Genomic DNA, 21,662 nt, shown 5'->3' on the forward strand with positions numbered 1-21,662 from the left:
TGATGCGGTTGAATGGCAAAACCAGGACCGTCAGTCGACAAACCCGACTATTCCCTCGCCATGAAGGAAAACTGTCCTGCCGTGCCCAAATTTGACTCCTTTCCTTCCGGTTGTGACTCTCATGCTGGGTATTCCGTCACTCCATTCAAGCGTGGGTTTCATGGCGCAGGAGCAATTTCGCTGCTCGTTCGGGATGTGTGGCGTTAAGGGGGAATAAAAACAAAAACAAAAGTAACCAACTACCCAATCAATGACTTGCAAAACCACCTCGCCGGCAAATGCTTCAACCCGCCATCCGCCATCCCGTCATGCGCGTCCGTTACCCGTTACCCGTGAGCCGCTCACAGCCCTCTTCTGCTCATGGCCGCGGTAGCTCCGGCGGAAGCCAGGTCCTGTTTGGCGCTAACGCTTCTAATCGCCGCACGTGGGAGACTGCTGGTTCCGGCCGTGACGCCGGCCTGTCCAGTGCTGGTTCGTTTGGCTGTAGCTACATGGACTGTGCCGCTGGTTGCGATAGAGGGCCTGCGAGATGATGTTACAGAAACGGGCTTCTGGGGGCTCGCACCGCTAACTTCTCTCGATCGGATACCGCTTTTGAGACCCGTTGCCGGCGGCTCAGGAAGAGGCCGCGGCGCGGCAACGGTGTGGCGCTTTACCGGGGACGCCTCGCGAGTCGCAACCCGCGGCAAGGTTGCACTTATCTTCTTGCCGCTGATGAATTCGTGGTGAATGGCCTCCTCGGGCTTAAGACGCCTGTCAGGATCCCAGCGAAGACACTTTGCGAGGAAATCCAGGAAAGCCTCGTCGTCGCACTTAAGGACTTGCTGCAGCGTCTTGGAAGACGGGCGGCGTCTGCGGCCCTTGGAGGATACCGTGAGGCGCGGCTTGCCCATCGAGTCGAAAAACAGCTTCTTGCGGGTGCTCTTCTCAATAAGATGCTTCTCCGGGGGACCGAAGACCTCCATGATGCAGGCAAGTTGCTCCTGCTCGTTCTCTCCGGGGAATATGGGAACGCCCGTGTAGAGCTCGGCGAGAATGCACCCGAGACTCCACATGTCGATAGGCATGCCGTACGTCATGCCCAGGATGACCTCGGGTGATCTGTAGAATCGCGACTGAATATACGTGTACACCTTCTCGTTCTCGAAACAGCTTGATCCGAAGTCGATGACCTTGATCTCGGAATGCAACGGATGGCGAAGTAAGATGTTCTCGGGTTTGAGGTCGCAGTGAATAACCTTGTGTTGCTTCAGCAGGTTCAATGAGCTCAGCATCTGCTTGGTGAAACGACGGATGAGCTTGAGGGAAAATCCGCGGAAGGCGTTCGCTTTGATGAATTCGTAGAGGTTCATGTCCAGGAGCTCGGTCGAAATGCAGAGGTGTCCTCGGAAGTAGAAGCTGTGAGTAAAGTTGACCATGCTGTGCCGATTCTTGGGATCCTGGATAATGGTCAGCGTCCAAAGCACGGGAAAAAGAAAAAACCAAGATGTCGCGATTGCTCACCCATTCGCGAAGCTTTTGTAGAATATTGACTTCGACAAGAGCTTGTTGATGAAACCTCTTCTTGTTCCTAATGATTTTGACAGCCACAAGCACACCCGTCTTGTGGTCAATGCACCGGACGACTTGACCAAAACTTCCCTTTCCAAGAATATCAATAATCTCGTATCGGTACGCAAGGTGGTCCCCGGCAACTATGGTATAATCACCGCGCTCGTCGTCGTAACCGAAGTTGGGGGCATCAGACTGAAGGTCACCGACCACCTTGCGGGCGTTCTGTGTTCCACAGAAGTAAACATCGTTGTAGTCGACAATCTCACCCCGCTCGTAGATATTGAGCATGGCAATTCGGATAGCTTCCTGAGACCCGACCCGCTCCTTCGGCGTCGCGCGTTTCCTCAAAGCGTCGAGCGTCCTGGCCGCGATTTCCGTCTCCTTGCGTCTCGAGCCCATCTTCTTCATCTCCTCCTCGGCAACCAGGTCATCCTTATCGAGGTCAGCTGTCCACGGGTCGTGGTGGCGCATAGCGGTCGTCGATGCCTTCGGGCGCAAAATCTTTTGCATGACGGATGGATTGTGGGCGTGCGAGGAGTCACTAGCTGTCTTCTGGGCGGAGGCCGAGGCCCAATTCTCGCTCTTCGTTCTGTCATGGCCGAGACTTGCTGCCGAGCTTTTCCTCCGTCTTGATTCGAGGTATGAATTGCTGGCCTTCACCGATGGGCTGGGACTGTTTTTGGCCGAACTCAGATTGCCGACCGTCGCAGATATGGGCAACCGCGGCGGTGGCATCTGTTCCTTACTCAGGGCGCGTTCCACCGTCTTTTCCGAGGGGTTGCCTTTAGAGTCATTCTTGGACGTGTTCCGCTTCCACGACAAGCTCAACTTCCTACGCAAAGAGCTCATTGAGGAAGGGGTGGGTGGCTCTTCCAAGTCGGAGGCCGGTGGCGTGGGCGACTTTCCCTTGACAACCCGCTGGGCACGGGGACCAGAAGGCTTCAGATGCGGTTTCACTTCGAGAGGTTCCGTAGTTGCTGTTGAGTCGCCGGTCTGCGATCGCTTCAAAAAGGCGGGGTCCGCGCCTGGCTTGGGCACCGAGGAGGATAGAAATGGAGACACGCTGGGCTTCCTAGGTGTCTTGAACGAGACCGGAATTCGCACTCCCTCGAGCGATTCGGAGGAGCTGGTACCTTCAACACCAGACCCACTTTCGATCCGAGTGTGGTGAACAGTGCTGTTGCTCCGCCGAAAGTCTGATTTTTCTTCCTGATGGTTCCTTGAGAAGAAGGAGCTTTTCGATGCGGTCATGGGGGTAGTCGGCGTCTTTGCAATGATGCGCGACGGAGGTGGGCTGAGCTTTCTGTCGGGATCATTCTGGCCAAGAGCTGCGATCTTCGCGCTCGTGGAAGGATTCAGTGGACCGACCGTGATTGGAGGTAGTCGCACAGGCGGGGGGTTTTTTCTCGGTTGGGCTGCATTTGCCTTCTTTTCGGTATCCGGGCCGGTTGCATTCGTCAACTTCCGGGTACTAGCCTTCCGTACTACCTTGACAGCGGGTTCGGGGATCGAGGGAATGGAGAGGCTGCCGGTCGAGTTGCTATTAATGCTGCTAGCATCAGCTGCGAGGTTGGCTTTTCGCTTGTCCAAAAACGACGCCTCTGTGGCTGACTGCTGTGGTGACTCGTACGCTTTCGGAATGGCAGGTACTGGTGGGACGTCCTCGTCATCGTCAGCGGAATGGGAGTTATGATTATGCGGGGTTAATGATTTTGGTGCTGGCAGCCGTGATGCGGCTCCCGCGGCAGGCACTCGGGGCTGAATTGAGCCTGTCGAGGTTCGCACGGTGTTGAAACTATTGGTCGAGGTGATGGAGAGGCCAGAGCTGTAAGACTTTCTGTTGATATCGGGCGTCGTCCGGGACGAAGAAGGCGTGGCAGATGCCTTTCGGGGTATCATGGACGGGGATCTGGAGTGGTCTCGGTGCTCTCGGGGCGGAGGCGGCGCGGTGGCTGCATCGATTTGACCCGAGACTTGGTGCACGGAGTGCATGGATAAGCGCTTCATTCTTCGTGTGTCCGTAGGACTGATGGTCCTGGCGCCGAGCCCGCTTGCGTGCGATGTGTGCGGCATTCCGGGCAGGCCCGACTGTCTCCTTGACTGCGCTGAGCCTCCACCGTTGTTTCCTTTGCTGCCGCCTCGGGGAGAACGCGGAGAGATGGTGGAAAGGCGACCGTTGTCTGGTGTCGACAGATTGGCGGTGTTGGAGCGAGGCAGCGCTTGATGCATGGACTTGGATTTTGCGGCTCTGCTGCTGGCGAGGTTCCGTGGGGTCTCGAACCCAACGCCAGCACCGACATCAATCGAGGCCCGAGGGAGATCCGTTGAGCTCCCATTGTGAGATGTAACACTCGGCCTCCTCCGCTGCGCAGTGCGACTGCCAAAGTCCGTCTCAATGACACCCGGGCCGATGGATTTCCTGGGTGGTTTCGCGATATGGGTATTTGATACAGGGGGGTAGTGACTCTGCCTCCGAGACCTCGCAGCTGAGGGGCCGGTCGATGTGTCTACGGCGGACGACGGGCCAGAGGCAATAGACGAAATACTCGGCTGCCTGCTAGAGGTACTGGGTCTTCTCAGAATCGAACCGGATCTCCCCGTGCGAGTAACGGGGGGAGGAATGCCGCCGCGCGCGGATGCGCCATTCTGAACAACGTTGGAAGCCCCCGCCATCTTGTCGGTCGTGCTCCCGGCGTCCAGAACGCTACTTTGTCCGGCTGAGGTCGAATACTGAGCCAATTTGAAATTGTTGGAGGCGGACTCGAGGCTGCTCTGGAGGTCGTCGAAGTTGACCGAAGGCAGGAAGTCGTATGAAGCTGCCGAGTCTCCTACGTCATTCGCGGCGCCATTCCGACCGAACGAAAAGAGAGGCAGGTTGTTGGCGGAAGGAGCACTGAGCATTGGACCGTTGGCACCAGAGCCCTTTGAAGGAGAGTGGGTTCTCGAGTCTGGGATGCCCCTATCACTGCTGAAAGCGTCGGGTTAGCCTAAGTGCTTGTTCATGGATGCATGGGCCGGGTACAACAAAGGCAGGAAACAAGAGCAGCAGCAACAGCAGCAGCAGCAGCAGAAGCAGCAGAAGCAACAGCAGCGGCGGCGGCAGAACGACAAAAAGGGGAGGGTATTCCGTACAGTCTGTTCGGGGACTGGTTCGCCGGTCGCGGGCCAGCAGGTATTCTATGCTCCCTTATCATGTGTATGGGGTACCACGGCCAGCGCGCAGATCATGCGGGCGTTGGTCGCGAGATGGCGTTTTGGCGAGGGATTATGCGGGCAAGACGATTCGGCCAGTCGAGGAAAAAGCCGATGAGGCAAGTGGGATTCGACAAGGCGCTGGAGGGGGAGGAGAGAAGGAGGAGAGGAGGAGGAGAGGAGGAGGAAGAGGATGAGGATGATGATGTTTCGCGGTGCGTGCAACCTCAGTCCTGGCAGGGAGCTGAGAGCATTGAAGAAGCTACCTCATTCCGGGACAAGAGAGGATAACAAGGGCGGATGAATGGGGGTGTGTCGCTGTTGTCGAGTCGAGTCGAGTCGAGTGTGGTCGAGTCGACAGAAAGGAACGGAGTTGAAGATGCGGAAATAGCGTCGTCGAAGGGAGGCGGGCGGGCACGTAAGGCGTAACCACCAACTTCGCCTACGAGGAGGTAAGCAGGAGTGAGGTTGGACAGGGCCGGTGCGGACGACAGAACGACGGGCAAGGACGACGACGGCTCTGGATCCCGTGCGATGATTGTTTTTGTTCGAAAAAGAAGGACCCGCCGCTTGCCAGTGGTAGGTAAACTACCTAGGTAGTAGGTACTATGTATTCGTAGTCAGGCAGGCAAGTCACGACCAGGGTGGTGGAGCGTGCTTGGATGGAGCAGCACAGCAACTGGAGCCTTTGCCTCCGTTCTCTCTGAACCTTTTCTTGTCTTTGTTATTTGTTTTCTCACTTTCTTACGTCTTGACCCCCTTTCCCTGTATAAAAAAAGAGAAAAGGAGAGAGGAGAGAATTCACAATTCAGTAGGTCTGCAGGGCAACGGAGGAAGGAATCGAGCCTAAGTAGATTGTCAGTTGAGGTGGACGGCAGCAAGTACTCCTTGCCTAGGTATTCCGTGGGAAAGGTCAGGTGAGGCACAGAGAGAGAAAGAGAGAGAGCGAGAGAGGGAGGGAGGGAGGGGAGGAGGGAGATTGGGGGGTTAGGTGAGCAAGGTAGGTAGGTAGGTAGCTGCAGCATGCAAAGGTACCTACGGACCGAGGTACTTAGGTACATAGCACAAGGCGAGCAAAGACGAAATAGATGGGGAGCGGACGGGAGAAGCGTCAACAAAGAGGGCAGCAGCCGCATCAGAATGGCCCGAGTCCCCTGACCCTCAAGTTTTGATATGCTCTGTGCCTAACTAATGTGAGATTCCTTACCAGTGCATTGGTCGTAATATTACTGCAGAGAGGCCCAAGGCCGCAGCCAAGGGGTTCCCCGTGAGTTGTTGTTTACCCGTGAGGTACGGTACGGTACGGTACGGGTACGTATACCTAGGTAAGGTACGGTTCCGTTTAGAGAGCACCCATGCACACCACATTGCATGCACGACCTACAATGTACCTACTGCTGCAGCCTGCAGGTAGGTCGCTTTCTGGTGGGCTGGGCGAATGATGGGGCTAGGGGAAAACAACAAGAAAGAAACGAAGAAAAAAAAAGGTGGCGGCTGGAGATGGTTGGCGGTTTTCATGGGTCCATCCATCCATGGTTGGAAAAGCACCGAGGGGGAGGAAAAAGGGTGGTGGTCGGTGCAGTGGATGATGCCCGCGGCGGCCCCTCACCTGCATTCTGGAAAGAGTAGACGGGAAGGAAGGGGGGGGGGAGGTACATGCCGTGTTGGCAGGGGTTACCCAGTGTTTGCACGAGCTCTGGAAGGGAAAAGAACAGAAATTGAACGATTTTCTCTTTCCTGAAGCTTCAATAAAAACGCCGATAGTTACCGGTAGGTGGCATCCGTACCATGGTAGAACTGAGATGCTCAGATTGATCATCTGCCTGAGGTAAAGAGATCGTCTTCACCGGAGGTACGGACACATTGTACCTTCTCACCGCATGCTCATCAACCCTCTCGGGTCGGTGTGGTGATATGGAACCCATCAAATAGCGTGCTTTGCCCCCCTCCCTATTTCCCCATCCCCTCCCTTGGTCGAGAGGCTGCTAGATAACTTCCCCAAAATGAGGCAAATCTTATGGAGCAGGCGGTATCAAAATTCTGACCATCGTACCTCCTCCCAGGATCCCTAACTCCCCCACCTCCCTTTCACCAACAACTTGACCAAGTCTAGGACAGAGTCCTCCTGCAAATCAAACATGAAGCGGACCCCCAGCCGCTGGATGACTGATGGCTTGGGGGGTTGCGAGATGGATGGCGTTTTTCTCTCTTGCTCTCCCTACCTCTTTTTTTTTCTTTCTTCTTTTTTCTCTCGAGAAGAAAAAATATAACCAAGGACCCCGCTGTTTGTCATTGTCGTCGACCGACAATCAACAACCCCGGCATTCCCTTATTCGAGCAGATACCAGACCGGTCGACGACAACCAACAACTCCGGCGTTTCCTTATTCGAGCACATATCAGACGTCCGGCTAGCAGTATCAATATCTACAAATTGACTTGACATGACATCCCGTCATCCTGCTCGTTGCCACTAACCATGGTTCTCTGCTTCGACCATCCGTCGATCCATCTGCGCTATCTGCAGATACCAAGAAAGACGACTCGTCCATCATCTTGACCGGGTTGTTTCGAATTTGGTTCAACGCTGTGAACCGCGCATTGGCGTTGTAGCCAGCCTCAAGTCAGCACCATTGCGCGCCCGGGTCCGGGCCTCGTCTGTCCAGTCCGGGGCGACGTTGGGAAGCTTCCACGGTCCGAAGTCATCACTGTCACTCATGCGACGCGTCTCTGGTTTCCACTCGCGCCAATGAGCGGCGGCCATTGCAATATCCGCGCTCTCGGCCCCAGCTCCAGACGCAAAGTCAAAGAGGAGGGCCGTCTCTGCATCATGGCGCGCGACGTTTGTTATTGTCGCCCCATCAACAGGAAGACCCTGGACTGGAAATCAGCATGGGTTATGGGTCAAGTGTCTCAACACCCAAAGGCAAGAAGCCCCATCTTGGAGGGGCGGCCCAGTGAGAATTGAGCTTCTCTGGTTAAACCGTCTGCCACCTACCCAGGGATGGATGCAATGCGCCCCCCCTCATCTGCATTCCTCTCCCCGCCTCCCAACTCTCAAGGATGACCGGCCGGTAGTCAGGCACAGCCAACCAAGCAATCCGCAATCCGCCGTGCAGACGACATTGTTTATGCACGCTACCCGCGCTGCTGCTGTGGTGCCGAGGAGAGACACAGCAGGAATCGCGTCTCTCGTTTCCGGGCACCGCCGCCGATGATTGAAGAGACGCCGACCGAATTCGGCCCAGGCCGACGGACCACCACAACTGAAAGTCGAAAGCCACCCGCAAGTGACGTGCACCTACGGCCGCTGGTGGTTAGTCGTGCCGTCAGCCAGGCTTCGTAAGCTCACAAGTGCCAGGGGCCACACGTCTGTCCGCTCCCGGCGGTAGCTGCTTTCCCAGGAACCACATAGTGCCAGATCTCCGTCCACAACCAACAGCACACTTGTCACTTACCCTTCGGAAGGACTGACCTCCTGGCGGCCCAGCCGAGAAGAAGAAGCGAAGCGGAGCGAAGGCTGTTCGGTTTACTCCGCGCTGTGGACCTCTATTAGGTACTTTGATTACACCATGCACTAATGATGGCAGACCATCGGGCAATTCCTATCCAGGCGTGGAACAACCATGACAGCTGAGGGTCAAGTCTGGTAGGCGGTTGATGATCCATCAATTGGTTTGCGTGCGGATATGCGGATATACTGGACCCTGATATGAGAGGGATACTACGACCACACCGGCTAGCTCCTGATACAGACAGACCACCATTTTGTTTGGTTCATCTATGCCCAATCACGAGGCATGCTGCCAGGGGGCCCACGTCAGGTTTTTGTTTTCTTAACGGGGTGCTGCTATAGCTCGTTATAGACTGCACTGCACACCTACATCATCTACATTATCTTCACACACGGGATCGGTTCGGATGTTTTAACGTCCCTTTACTTCAATGCGGGCCATCAAAAACAAGGTCTTCAGGGCGACACGACACGACACGTCTCTAGAGAATCGACAATCAATCCACGATATTTTAATGTCGGAATCTCATAAGCGGAACATGCAACCCTATCGGCGACCCGGCGGCTTCAACATCTAGCCGCTTCATCTCGGTCGGCAAGTCATTCATGGAGGACTTGGGCTGCAGCCATGCGATTTGGCACTTTTCCTGAAAAGGGTTACCCCTGACGAAGTGTCTTACTCGGTCTGTCGGACCACTATTGAATACCTACTTGCCGCCAATGATGTACCCTATGTCTAGCTAGGGCACAAGCTACGCGGAATCCCATTCCGGCTCAGCCAGGGCTGCGTCGATATCGCAGCATCTGTAGCTCGAGCCTAAAGAACGCCCACCCGGTCCGTCTCCTGCAAGTACTGTTGCGACATGGCGTCTTGAATCGTACTGCCGTTGGTTAAGACGGGCTCGGGGGCTTTGCCTAGTAGAAACTTGGCTGTACCAAAGAGGCCATTGCGCCATTTGACATGGTTTGGCATGCGGTGGCAGAACCACACTGGGGGATGCCCCCTTTTCTTTCTAGTGCGGACTTCGGACTGCCCTCTGCCCTATTCCGTCGGTCTCATTCTCCGATGCTCTCGATGGCGCCATGTTCGACGCGCGCTGCTCTGCTTTCTTTGTTGCTAGCCACACGTGGTGGGGCCACGGCAAGCACTGGACAGACAGACAGCAAAAGCGACCAAAGCGCCGGGTGTAATTTCCCGCCTTCAGCCTGACGACCCTCTCGTTGTCTGGCTCGCAGCAACCTAATTTTGGATACCACTTTTGAAGTTGACAAGGTGCTGGATTACTTGACAGTCTTGAATGCTTATAGTTTCGTGCGAGAGGCTTGTTTTTGTTGGCAACTTAGCAACCTTTACAGCCGGAGGATTCGTGCCTGGCTCCAGGTACTGAAACAGCCGGCAAGAGTCTCCAAGAGTCTGTGACCTGACTCCGAATACCTATGGTCTCTGTTGTGTTTAGACGGCACGGTGACATTCTGTCTGCCGAGATGGGCCAATCTGCGGACCACAAGTTGCAATATCTTGGCAGAGATCTCATGGTTGCTTTTCCCTTCTAGTTCGCCAGCCACACCCAGCCTGCGTCAGAAGACAGTTTACAGTTGTCCCCACGGGAAGCCCCATCTACCCGGGTCTGTGTCTGTGGAAGCAAGTGGATGCTGATAACCAACCACTTCCAGGGGATGATGGATGTTGTGTGTTGTGTCTTGTGCCAGGTGCCAGGTGCCAGGTGCCAGGTGGTGGCCGCCGACTGGACGAATGTGCTGCCCAAGTCACTAATTACAGCTCCGCTAGGGGGGTTACTGCTGCCGCCTCTACGGACCCGGCATCCCCAGACTGCTGCATTGCGACCCAGATCACATGCAGCCGGGGAAAGTTTCCACCAGCCGTGCTGCTCCAATGACATGCTCATACCAGCTGGCCTCATACCTGCTCGCGCAGCTTCTTCGCAACATCAGGAAAGGCACCTGCACCTCGAAATTGTTGGAAAAGAAAGACGTCATCCGGAAATAGCACGCTTGTCACACACTTTTTGACACCTCCATAGGTGTGTACCGGTACAGCCGCAGCACCGCTCTGTCTGGCGGCTGCCAGCCAAACGATGACGTGACTCCGAACAACGTCAGACAAGCGAAACAACCGCCATCGCATCCCGCCTGACCCGTCGCACCCACCACCACCACCAACAACAAACTCGAGATCACGCGGAGCGACCATGGACGAATACACGGCCGACCTCTTCATCTCGCGCGACGATATCTCCGATCATCATCAGCCGCAGCAGCAGCAGCCGCCTCCGACGGTGATGGTTGACGAGTGGCAAGCCGACGCCAGCGAGACCACTCCGTCGTCCAAGAAGTCGGGCACTGGCCTGCGCTCGCGCATCGCCAATAATCTGGGCAAGGGACCAAGCATTCAGGACCGACTTGTCGAAAAGTGAGCACATACAAGGCCCTCTCCCTCCGTCGTAGCCGGCATCACCATACCATCATACTAAACCAGGCCTCTAGACTCCTACAGCAGGTCATCCCCGAGAGCTCCGATGGCCTCAGCAGCGGCGACGACCCCCTCGCGCCGGGCTTCTCCTCGGATAAGACGTCCACCTTCTCCCAGCGCCCCAACTTCAACATTACGACCATGTCCAACAACTTCCGCCGCTTCAACGCCCGCATCGGCGTCGTGTTCAAGTTCCAGGCCCGCGTTAGCCGCCTGCTCAGCTGGCGCCGTCCAACGCACACACTCTCCCTCCTCGCCGTATACACCTTCGTCTGCCTGGACCCGTATCTCCTCACCGTGGTGCCACTCGCCGGATTTCTGTTGGCCGTCTTCATCCCCTCCTTCCTTGCCCGCCACCCCGCGCCGCCTTCGGGCACGCTGTCCTCGGAGCAGTCCATCGGCTACTCCCCCAAGGGCCCTCCCCTCGCCCCGGCCCGGACCGTAAAGCCCGTCAAGGAGCTCAGCAAGGACTTCTTTCGCAACATGCGCGATCTCCAGAACTCCATGGACGACTTCTGCGTCGTCCACGACACCGTCGTCGGCAGCGTCCTCCCCATCACCAACTTCTCTAACGAGGCCCTGTCGTCCGCCTTGTTCCTCGCCCTGACCCTCACCACCGTCCTCATGACGACTTTCGCGTCCCTCCTGCCGTGGCGCCTCATCGCCCTCACGGCCGGCTGGGGCGTTATCCTCTCGGGCCACCCGGCCATCGCCCCGCTCCTGACACACACCCACGACACCCACGTCGCCCCGCACGAGGCCAAGGCCCGCTCGCGCCTCGACGCGTGGATCGCCGACGACATCATCCTCGACTCGGCCCCGGAGACGCGCGAGGTCGAGATATTCGAGCTCCAGCGCGCCTCCCACGACGAGTGGGAGCCCTGGCTCTTCTCCCCGTCCCCCTACGACCCGCTCTCCCAGCAGCGCATCGCCGGAGACCGGCCTCGCGGCACACGCTTCTTCGAGGACGTCCTCCCGCCCGACGGCTGGGTCTGGTCCGAGAAGAAGTGGGCGCTCGACCTCTGGAGTAGGGAGTGGGTCGAGGAGCGCATCATCACGGGCGTCGAGGTCGAGACCGAGGGCGAGCGCTGGGTCTACGACATGTACGACGAGCACGGCGCCTTCCAGGGCGGCGTAGGCGTCATGGACTCGCCGACCACGGGCAGGGCTAGGCCGAGGGCGCCCCAGGCGCCGACCCCCAGCTGGGAGGAGGGCGAGGACGGCACCGCCCGCCGGGGCGAGTGGAGGCGGCGGCGCTGGGTGCGGCTCGTCAAGAGGAGGGCCACGACGAGCTCTGCTTAAAAGCGCGCGGTGCCGTGCGGCTGTACGATGATGATTAGGATTTAGTAATGAGAAATGATACCAACATGATTGAAACATGTCGGGACACCCGCTCCCCTACCTCTTGCGTGCGCATCATGTCGGCCGCGGCGGCTACGTCAGGTTCCATTGATGCTGCAAGTCTCCAACCGGACAAAAAGCCCCGGATGGGACAGTACCTATTCACGAGTCTGTATGCGTATATACAAAAACATGCCTACATGACACGGGTGGCCGCTACCGAAAGGGGGACCCTCCCTTTCCACGAGTCTTCTCTGTCAGTGCCTCGAGGTTGCAAAGGGAAGGAAGAAGAAAAGGCCCGGCAGTATCGCCATTGTGAAGATTGTGCGTTCTCATTGTATCGTTCGTGAAAAACCTGGACCGTCCAGCTGAAGGGTACGGGACTCGGAAGGAGGGGGGGTAGGCCGGCATGTCGGCTGCGCGCCTCCTCCGTCTCCTTCCCCCCTGCCTCTCAGCCCGGCGGTCCGGTCTCAAAGGTGTCTAGATGCAGCTGTCCGCGACGCGACGTGCCGGCCGGTGGTTTCACTAAGCGGAAACCCAATGGGGAAGTAAAACGTCCGCCATTTAGCTCTCTCTCTCTCTCTCTCTCTATCGTTCTCTCAAGTAAGCTACCGTCTCTCTGCTCCCCCTTGTCCAAGCGCTTCTCGGTATGATCTTCTCTCTGCTCCAACGCCCTCCAAGACTGTTCCTTTTGGGTATGATTTCATTCCGCCTCATGCGCAAAGAAAGAAAAAACAAAACAGCAATCATTCCCGTAAAAGAAAAGAAAAACCTCATGACGTCGCCGAGTCGGCGAGAGCCATTTTGTCCAGGATCTTGTACATGCCCTTGGTGAGGCCGCGACCCTCGTCAATGTCTTGGACGGCCTTGCGCGCGCGGTCGATGAGGACGCCGACGACCTGCTTCGTGTACTCGAAGCTGCCGGTGCTCTCCATGCGTGCGACGGCGAAGCGCTTCACCTCGACGTTGTTGGTCTTCTGGGCGAGGATGTTGATGAGCTGCAGGTTGGAGGGGTCGGAGCGGATGCTGTGGATGATGGGGAAGCTGAACTTGCCCTCGGTGAGGTCCTCGCACATGCCCTTGTTGTCCGAGTATTCTTTCGACGAGAGATTCATGTAGTCGTCGCGGATCTGGAAGATGAGGCCCATGAGGTTGACGAGCTCGACGCAGTCCGTCAGGCTGCGCGACTCGGCCTGCATAAGCTTAATACCAAGCCGGAAGAGACCGCCTGTCTTGTTGCCAACCATCTCAAGGTAGTCCTCCTCGGTCGGGCAGGTGAGAGTGTCGCGCCAGAACAGATCCATGCCTTGGCCGCGGTGGAGGTGGACGAGCTCCTCGGCGAAGATGGTGATGGCTTTTGGGTTCTTGAGGCGCTGGACCTCCTGTAGGGCGCGGAAGTAAATGTAGTTGGCCGAGTTAATGGTCTGGGCGACGCCAAAGATGTTATGGGCGACGGGGAGGCCGCGGCGCAGCGACGACGAGTCCTCGACGTCGTCGATGAGGAGAGAGGCCGTGTGCAGCATGCCGACGACGTTGGTAATGACGTCGATGCTCTCCTGGGGCACTTCGAGCCAGACGTTGAAGGCCTGGATCAGCTGGGAGCGGAAGTCCTTGCCCGGGAGCGCGGAGAGGTAGTCAAAGGGGCCGGCGATGACCTTTTCTTTCTCCTCGGGCCAGGTCTTGCGGGTGAAGTTCAGGTCGGAGGTCGCATAGCGCTCGGGGTCCGGGGGCGGGGGAGGCTGCATGGTGACAGTGAAGGAGGTTGCGTGGTTCCCCAGAGAGGGTTGACGGGGTCGGTGGGAGGATTGCGAACGCGAGTGGGTGCGGCTACTGGAGGCGCAGCGGGGTCGGGATAGCCAGTCGGTTTCGAGGACGGGACGGAAGGGCACTCTGGAGGTTGTGGGAGTGGGCGCGGCGGCGAGGGAGCCGGGGACGGTGGAGGTGTAGCCGATGGAAGATTTCCGAGAGGGGATGAAATTGGGTGGGGGAGAGGGGAAGGAGGGGTTATTTGTAAGGTCCCGAGACTTGTCGGCGGCTTTCTTTGATGTAGGCAACGTTGGCGTTGTAGGCAACATCGTGAAAGGGAGCCTTTCCCAAAGGGCCGGGAAGAGGCGTGGCTTCTTAAGAGTGTCTGAGTCTGGGAGGGAGTACCCGGTCCCAACAGTTCCCGTTCCTGCGGCAGCCGGCGTTGGTGCGGATGGTGCAGCGACTCGAGCTTCAGCCCCCGCCCCTCCCCCCCCCGTTGGCTCAAGCTCAAGCTCAAGATCGGAGCTCGCGCGGGCCGGGAGATCCGGTTGGTGGAGCTCTGTCCGCTGGATTGTGGTCGAATCGGTCAGCTGGTGCTGGTGCTGGTGCTGGTGCTGCTGCTTTCGCTGTCGTCGGCAATGCTGCTTATTCGGGTCAACGTCACCACTTGCTCAGCCAAGGTGGATTCCAGTATGGGACTTGCAGGGACCAAGAAGATGTAGACCGTCATGACTTTTCGTGAATAGGACTCCATTGCTGCAAGGAGGAACAGGGGTAGGCAAACAGGACTGCACTAGCAGAAGGGTATGCGCCATAGCTGAATCACTGATCCATGCTCGACATCTCTGGTGGAGGACAAACTAGGTAGGTTACATGGCATAAGGTAGTCCTAGATAATAGGCGGGCAGACATGAAGGGTGGGGGGGGAAACAAAGCACAAGGCAGCAAGACGCTGAAGCAATTGGCCGTGAATGGTCAATCACATGCCAATGCAATGCAGCCTGCGCACCTTGGTCATGGAGCAGCAGCTTCCGCAAGTGCTGATGGAGATTAAGATAGCCAGTTGACTACGCGTTGTTGGAGACTCTTATCGATTGATGGTGGTGGGGGGGAGCTTGGGTTGCGTCGAAGCAGGCGTCGGCAGTACGTCATCAACTTGCCTGCAGCTGAGATTGGGATTCCGAGAATACCGAGCTGCAGGTAGACACGGCAGGCTCCGGCCCCAAGGTGGGAGAACCCCGATAAGAGAGTGAGAGCAAAGAAGATGACCGAAAAGTTTGCATCCGGATAATTTGAAAAAGTCTCGTGCTCAGTGCCCCGCGAAACGAGTTGTTACTTACCTGAGTAGTCAGAATGAATGGTCAATAAGAGTATGGTAGCAAAAAAGAAGAAGAAAAGAAGTCATGGGCAGAGGGTTCGTGCGAGTGAGTGTTCTACGTCTTATGAATCGGCAAAGCGCACCGAGTCGGAACCCCCCGGAATGTAACCCGAAGAAGGGGGGGGAGAGGAGAGCTTCTAGAAGCTGGGGAGTCAAGTTCCACTTGGCCATAACTACTACGAAGTCTCGCGAACTGCCGGCACGCAAAGCGCTTGAACCCGTTGTCTGCCACATCTATCATCCCTTGACCCTGCTTTGAGCTATTCCACGGCACATTCATGAACCGGTTTGGCAATTAGTCGTCGGCCTACCCTGCGAATCGGGCAATCCAAGGCGCTGGAATCGAGAATGGCCCCCCCCCCCCCCCCCCCCCCCCCCCCCTCCCTCGTACCTCCAGGTTTCATCCATGATAGTGTCGGTCTTAAGCACCCGCCGACGTTGCGACATGCACTGCAGAGAAACCCCGTTCGTCCCCTGTTTGGTTGGGGGCCTCCAGACTCAGTCGCCTTCCCTGTCTACCCCGAACTCGGCAGAGAGCGAGAGTCTGAAATCAAGGCGGCCACGCGGTCGAGACGAGTCCAAGACCTTTGGCTTTTCGTACTTTTTTTCCCAGCGGTACTTGATGGCAAGATGTGAACAACTGAGAAGGTTTGGCGGCGCCAATAGTAGTAGCCAAGAAGGACAAAAAAAAGAAGCCTTGAACCCTGGCGACAGGAAAGCAAAGGCCAATGTGCCGCAGCCCGGGTGGTCCCCCGCAATGCAATCAATACAGATACCTACACCAACGCAGTTAGTTACCTTACTTAAGCCTCTCGCTGACCAATCAGAGGGAATATTCCCCTTTTGGGCCGCATCAAATCCCCATCCCAACGTGCTGGATCGACCCGGTTGCCGGGGCATCAATCGCCCGACGCAACACAAACACACATGGAACTAAGTGCCTCGTCGCTTCTTTCCCTCGTGCCCCTTCTCCGTCTAGCCGGCACTCAAATGACTGCTTTGCGCTCGCCGTCGACTTTGTTTTATTTTTTTGCGACCTCTCCCTTTTCCCCTCCTACTGCAGTCGTCGCAGTCGTGATACCCCTTCACCCAGATCCCTAGAGGGCTTGTCCTCTCGCCGTTGTCCATGCATTTGTTTTCTTCTCTCTTTCTGTATTAACATTTTCCGACGGTGCTGCTACTGCTGCTACTCATTCTAGACCGGAGCATCTCTCTCTATCACTCTCTTCTTGATCTGGTCTTGGCGCCAATTGTCGTCATCGTTGCATCCGCACGTCGTCGTATCAACAAGAATCGCATCGTCTCTTTTGTCTCTGCCATTACAGTTGCGCGCCAAACGTACCATCATCCATACCCGCATCCAATCAAGCCACCACCAAGCCACCGTCTTGCTGGGGCATCAACAGCGCACACCGGCATTATATCCACACGAGCCACGCGCACACGCCGGCGAGATGGAAAACCTCCTCAGCCTCGCCTTTGACGGCCTCTCCTCCTACGACGGACCCAAGGTCCGCAAGGGCCTGCGCCAAGTCGAGGGCCTCCTCGCCCAGATCTGCCTCTCGTCGCCGGCAAAGGCGAGGTCCCCGACCACCGACGACTCGTCCCCGCGCGCCGGTGGCAAGTCCCTCACCGACTTGTCCGACGACCCAGCCTTCCGCGAGTTCTTCAAGCTGCAGGAGGGATTTGAATGGAACGTCGCCCTGCGCCTCATCAACACCCTCGACCGCCTGATGGGCAAGGGCACCGACGGGCAGAACGACATTCTGATCCTCAGTTCGCTGGATCTGATCCAAGGCGTCCTGCTGCTGCACCCGCCTAGCAAGGCCCTCTTCTCGCGAGAGCAGAACATGAACGTACGTTCCCGCTGGGCCTCCAGCCAACCCCCTTGCCATCCCCCCTGTCTCCCTACGTCGCAAATACTGACCTTCACCCTCCAGCTTCTCCTCGACCTCCTCGAACCCGTAAACTGTCCCGCGATACAGTCCGCCACCCTCCTCACCCTTGTTACAGCCCTCATCGATACGCCCACAAACACCCGCACCTTCGAGGCCCTCGACGGCCTCCTCACCGTCACCTCGCTCTTCAAGTCCCGCTCCACCGCCCGCGAGGTCAAGCTCAAGCTCGTCGAGTTTCTCTACTTCTACCTCATGCCCGAGGTCCCCTCCACCCCCTCCACCCCCGCCGCCGACGCGAGCCGGCCGCGGAGCCGCGCCGGCAGCGAGTCTGCCGGCACCCTGACGACCGAGGACAAGCAGGAGCTGCTGGGCCGCCACCTGAGCAACGTCGAGGACTTGGTCAGGGACTTGCGGACCTGCACGCCCTTTGGAGGCGTCGTGTGCTAGCCTCCCTTGCCGAGAGTTCTTGCCCCTCTCTCTCTCTCTCTCTTTCTCTCTCTCTGGGGTTTCTGGTGTTCCGGATTTTGCTGGGGATCTTGGTCTTTCCTCTCCATCATCATTGTTGTTATTCCTTCGCAAGCATCTCGTCCTTTGCCGTTTCGGCCGTCGTCATCGTCAGCGTCCTCCGTATTGTTTGGCGTTCCGTGGAAAGGGGGGGAGGGGGGTTGCTCGGGTTCAGGGGACACAAGGGAACATTCTGTTTTTTATGGTCGTATTTCCACGGAAACGCGGGCTAGGAGTTTCTGTCTTGTTTTCTCTCTTTTTTTCTTTTTTTTTTCTCTCTCCTTCTTTATTTCTTCCCCGACTGGAGATAAGGAGGGGGAGGAGTTACTTGTTGAAGAAAAGAAAAAAGCTTCAGCTTCCTCCAAAATCGCGTAATACGTATTATCAAACCCGTCGAGAATTGTACGAGAGACTGCGCTGGAAAAAGAAGGGGAAGGGAGGGTGGCGGGCGAAAGGGAGATACGAAAACGGTCTCCTATGTGTGTGTGTGTGTGTGTGTGTGTGTGTTCATGCTCGTGCTCTCAAGTCCTCATCAGCGTTATTACTGCCATCATTATAGTTCTGGCGACGGCGTCCGCTTCGGACGGAAAGAAATATACAAACACTCTGGAAACCCGCACACGTCGCTTTCTCCTTCCGTTCATGCCGAGTGCCCCCCTCTGACGCGGGGACCGGACGACCTGTCCATCATGGAGACGCCGGCGATGCTCCCCGCGGGGGGCGACGCCACCTCGCACCCGTACAGCTCGTACCTCTCCTGCGCCGCCTTCACCTCCGCCTCCGCTTCCGCTACCACGCCCACCGAGTCCATCTCCACCGGCGCCACGACGTCGCTCGGCAAGTGCGCCTGCAGCGGCACGCCCCTCCCCCTGCCCGGCGTGGTCGTCTCCGTCTCCGTGTACGGCCCCGCCACGGCATCCGGGCCAAAGTATTCCTGCGTCCCGCCGCGCCACATCGTCGGTGGCGAGCTGGACGCGACCTCCGACATGGCGCGCGCACTCCGCCCCGGTCTCTCGCTGCCGCCGCCGCTGTCGATACCAGAAACCCCACCGCTGACGCGGCTCGTACCGCCGCCGCCACCGCCGCTGCGCCGGGACGACGCCGTCGCCGACCCCCGTCTCCGTCGCCTGAACAGGCAGAACCACGCGGAGAGCATCACGAGCGCGCACCCGACGACGGACACGCCCACGCCGATGCCCGCCTTGGCGCCGGTCGACAGCCCGTCGGAGGCCTCGTCCACGATCCGCACGTCCGTCGTCGTGGGGCGCCCCGGCGCGCACGCCGCGGTGCCGCTGACGACGACGCAGTCCCAGAGCCTGTCGCAGCACCCGCCGTCGGCGCACGCGTGCTGCGCGGTGGCCGTGCATCCGGGGTCGACGGGCGTCAGCAGCACGGTGGCGGACGTGGTCGGGGTCACGGCGCGCACGCATCCGCCGCCCGAGACGCAGGTCTGCCCGTAGGAGCAGCAGCCGCCACCGAACTGGGACTCGCAACGAAAGGCCGACGTGGAGGGGCAGGTGCGGCCGCAGCAGGCGGAAGAGACGGAGGTGGTGACGACGGCGCCGCCACCGCCCATGACGGTCTCGGAGACGGTGCGGGTGACGGTGGCGGGGCACTGGTAGGCCGTGGCCGCACAGTTGGAGTCGCAGTTGGAGCCGACGGGGCAGCACCACGGCCGGTTGTCCGGCTTGACGTAGCAGTAGTTCGTGTTTGCGCAGCACGTTTCCGGGAAGCCGATGTCGACGCCTTGGTTCTTGTCAGCAGAAGGGTACGGATCGTCACCGCTGAGGGAATGGTTGTCGAATAGTGAGGCTGGGGCTTTGTACATGAGTGATAGTTCGGATTACATATTCCTCCGTCGCGGACCGCCAACTTCGGGGCGTCGATGAGGAAGCGCGGCACCAGGGCTCCCCGGGCGGGCGACATTTCGACGGCGGCGTATCTCTGTCGGGCAGCCGCGCTGGCGCAGATGACCAGCGCGGCGATGGCGAGGGCATTAATCTCTCTTCTTCGTGTCTTCGCAGGTCTGTTGCTCGAGGCACCGAGGAATTGAGTGCGGATACGTGGAGGACACAAGCGTCATGTTTGGTCCTACTCAATAACACATGTTTATCATGCTGTGAGGGAAGACGCCACAGAGGGCCGGGAGAGAGACGCTGGCGCCTGGTAGGTGTAGTAGGGTGAATTGGCAGCGACGAGCAAACACGGCTGAAGGGATACAACGGAAGGCCAGCTCAAAGAGACAAGGGGGCCGGGGCAACAATGCAAAGCGAGAAAGCGAGTCAATGGGAGGCAGATGAGGAGGCTGCCGCATGCACCCGAATGGGTCATGGGCTTGGGATCCAGACCATGGATGAATGAGGCCGTAAGCAGAATCCCATCCCTCCACGAGCAGCAGGGGTTTTGTGCACTCTGTCCCCCCGCACGCGACGTTTGCGGGATGAGGATGCGGAAAGACGAGCTGCGCTCCCTCGAGCAATCGCAGCAACACACCCGCATAGCAGAGGGCAAAGTGGAGTTCTCTCTCTCGGCGGTTCTTCACTCGGCGAAGCGGGAGGCAGGGGTACAGACGGAGCGAGGGATCCTTTCTCCTGCCCCTCTCGGCCGCGGCCCGAAGGACTCACACGCCCCGCCCGCGATGACTAGCGGCCTGGGCTGGCCTTCGTTGGTTCGAGGCGACGTGCTGTGCCGCTGGGCTGCATATCGGGATGCCAGGTTCGTTGCCCTCCACCCCCCTCAGAGCGATGCAGGACATAATATCCCCTTTCACGCCTGTTGCCGCGGTTGCAGCTGTGGCCGGTCTAAGCGCATGCGAGAAATACAAAGGATGCATGTTGTTGAAAAATAGGGAAGGATTAACCGCGGCCGACATGCGCGTAGAGAAATAGCCCCAGAAGCTGCTGCCGAGGTTGACAAGCTGGATCTGCCGTAAGCGCAATCGTACCTTACCTTGATTGTTCTTTGAGGTGTCCAAGTCGCCTAGGTAGGCAGTTTAAGGTCCATGTTTCCATGCCATTGATCTTGGGAAAGTGCGATGCTACAGGAAGAACAACCAATGTAAAGTGTGGGAAGTCGCAACAACCTTTGATGCCAAAATGTTTCTCGGTCCCTGGGTAGATAGGTACCATTACCCCAAAAATAAGCAACACCTAGCGGGCCAAGACACTCGACACGCTCCCAAGCGGCGCCCCACGCGCCCCAGAACAGATCCAGCCTAGCCGCCCTTTTCAAGGAAAGAGGGAAAAAAAGGAAGGGAAAAGTGAAAAAGAAAATCGGCAGAATCAGGGTTGGCGGTCAACCCAGAGAGCCCCCCCCCCCCTCCTACCCCACACACCAAAGCCTACCCCTCCACCACTCAAGGTGCCCCTCCTCCGATCGCAGGCCGACGAGAGAGTCCCTAGTGCCATGTTTTTCTGAAGTTATTCCCAACCCCAAAACTCCTCTGCGGTCTGATCCGTCTCCCCCACCCCCCCGGACCTCCTAGCCCGCGCCCGTACTCGCACGCTCAACGACCCCACGCCGACACATCCTCCTCCGAACCGAAACAATGGCCTCGCCACCAGAAGGCGCCTTCCCCCTCCCGCCGATCCTCGCACTCCCCTCCTCCCCCGCCGGCGCCCCCGTCCTCGTCACCCAGGGCGCCGAGGCCCGCCTCTACCGCACCACGTTCCTCGCCCCGCGCCTCCCCGCCGCCCTCAAGTACCGCCCCAAGAAGCCCTGGCGCCACCCGACCCTCGACGCCCGCCTCACCCGCGCCCGCATCCTCGCCGAGGCACGCGTCCTCGCAAAGTGCCGCCGCGAGGGCTGCCCCGTCCCCGCCCTCTACGCCCTCGACGAGGTCGCCGGCTGGCTGATGCTCGAGTGGATCCCCGGCGCCCCCGTCCGCGTGCGCATCAACGAGTGGCTCGACGGCGTTGTCGCCGACGTCCTGGAGGACGAGGCCCGAGACGGCGGTAGCCGCGCCGACTACCGCGCGAGGCGGCCGGACGCCTAACACAGGACGACGGCTGGAGAAGCGGGCGGGCGGGACGTGGCGGACTTGAGG

The 21,662-nt window shown here is 58.3% G+C and overlaps 6 protein-coding genes across 6 annotated transcripts; 3 read left to right on the top strand and 3 right to left on the bottom strand.

Moving 5' to 3' along the window:
- Positions 1-341: 341 nt before the first annotated feature.
- On the bottom strand, positions 342-4,455 carry GLRG_03417 (uncharacterized protein; the record flags this gene model as incomplete). Its single annotated transcript, XM_008094102.1, has 2 exons — positions 342-1,439; positions 1,504-4,455. The coding sequence occupies 2 exons, from the start codon at positions 4,453-4,455 to the stop codon at positions 342-344; spliced, it is 4,050 nt and encodes a 1,349-aa protein (XP_008092293.1).
- A 6,014-nt stretch (positions 4,456-10,469) lies between these two features.
- Positions 10,470-12,052, top strand: GLRG_03418 (integral peroxisomal membrane peroxin; the record flags this gene model as incomplete). Its single annotated transcript, XM_008094103.1, has 2 exons — positions 10,470-10,690; positions 10,765-12,052. 2 exons carry the CDS (start codon positions 10,470-10,472, stop codon positions 12,050-12,052), a joined length of 1,509 nt encoding a protein of 502 aa, XP_008092294.1.
- Positions 12,053-12,864: 812 nt separating this feature from the next.
- GLRG_03419 (polyprenyl synthetase) lies at positions 12,865-14,166 on the bottom strand (the record flags this gene model as incomplete). The annotated part of the gene is made up of 1 exon (XM_008094104.1): positions 12,865-14,166. The coding sequence occupies one exon, from the start codon at positions 14,164-14,166 to the stop codon at positions 12,865-12,867; it is 1,302 nt and encodes a 433-aa protein (XP_008092295.1).
- Positions 14,167-16,669: 2,503 nt separating this feature from the next.
- GLRG_03420 (cell division control protein 14) lies at positions 16,670-17,560 on the top strand (the record flags this gene model as incomplete). Its single annotated transcript, XM_008094105.1, has 2 exons — positions 16,670-17,071; positions 17,156-17,560. The coding sequence occupies 2 exons, from the start codon at positions 16,670-16,672 to the stop codon at positions 17,558-17,560; spliced, it is 807 nt and encodes a 268-aa protein (XP_008092296.1).
- A 697-nt stretch (positions 17,561-18,257) lies between these two features.
- GLRG_03421 (uncharacterized protein) lies at positions 18,258-19,543 on the bottom strand (the record flags this gene model as incomplete). The annotated part of the gene is made up of 2 exons (XM_008094106.1): positions 18,258-19,363; positions 19,465-19,543. The coding sequence occupies 2 exons, from the start codon at positions 19,541-19,543 to the stop codon at positions 18,258-18,260; spliced, it is 1,185 nt and encodes a 394-aa protein (XP_008092297.1).
- A 1,621-nt stretch (positions 19,544-21,164) lies between these two features.
- On the top strand, positions 21,165-21,611 carry GLRG_03422 (uncharacterized protein; the record flags this gene model as incomplete). The annotated part of the gene is made up of 1 exon (XM_008094107.1): positions 21,165-21,611. One exon carries the CDS (start codon positions 21,165-21,167, stop codon positions 21,609-21,611), a length of 447 nt encoding a protein of 148 aa, XP_008092298.1.
- Between the last annotated feature and the right edge of the window lie 51 nt (positions 21,612-21,662).

The sequence above is a fragment of the Colletotrichum graminicola genome (assembly GCF_000149035.1).
Source record: "Colletotrichum graminicola M1.001 genomic scaffold supercont1.10, whole genome shotgun sequence".
Taxonomy (NCBI): domain Eukaryota; kingdom Fungi; phylum Ascomycota; class Sordariomycetes; order Glomerellales; family Glomerellaceae; genus Colletotrichum; species Colletotrichum graminicola.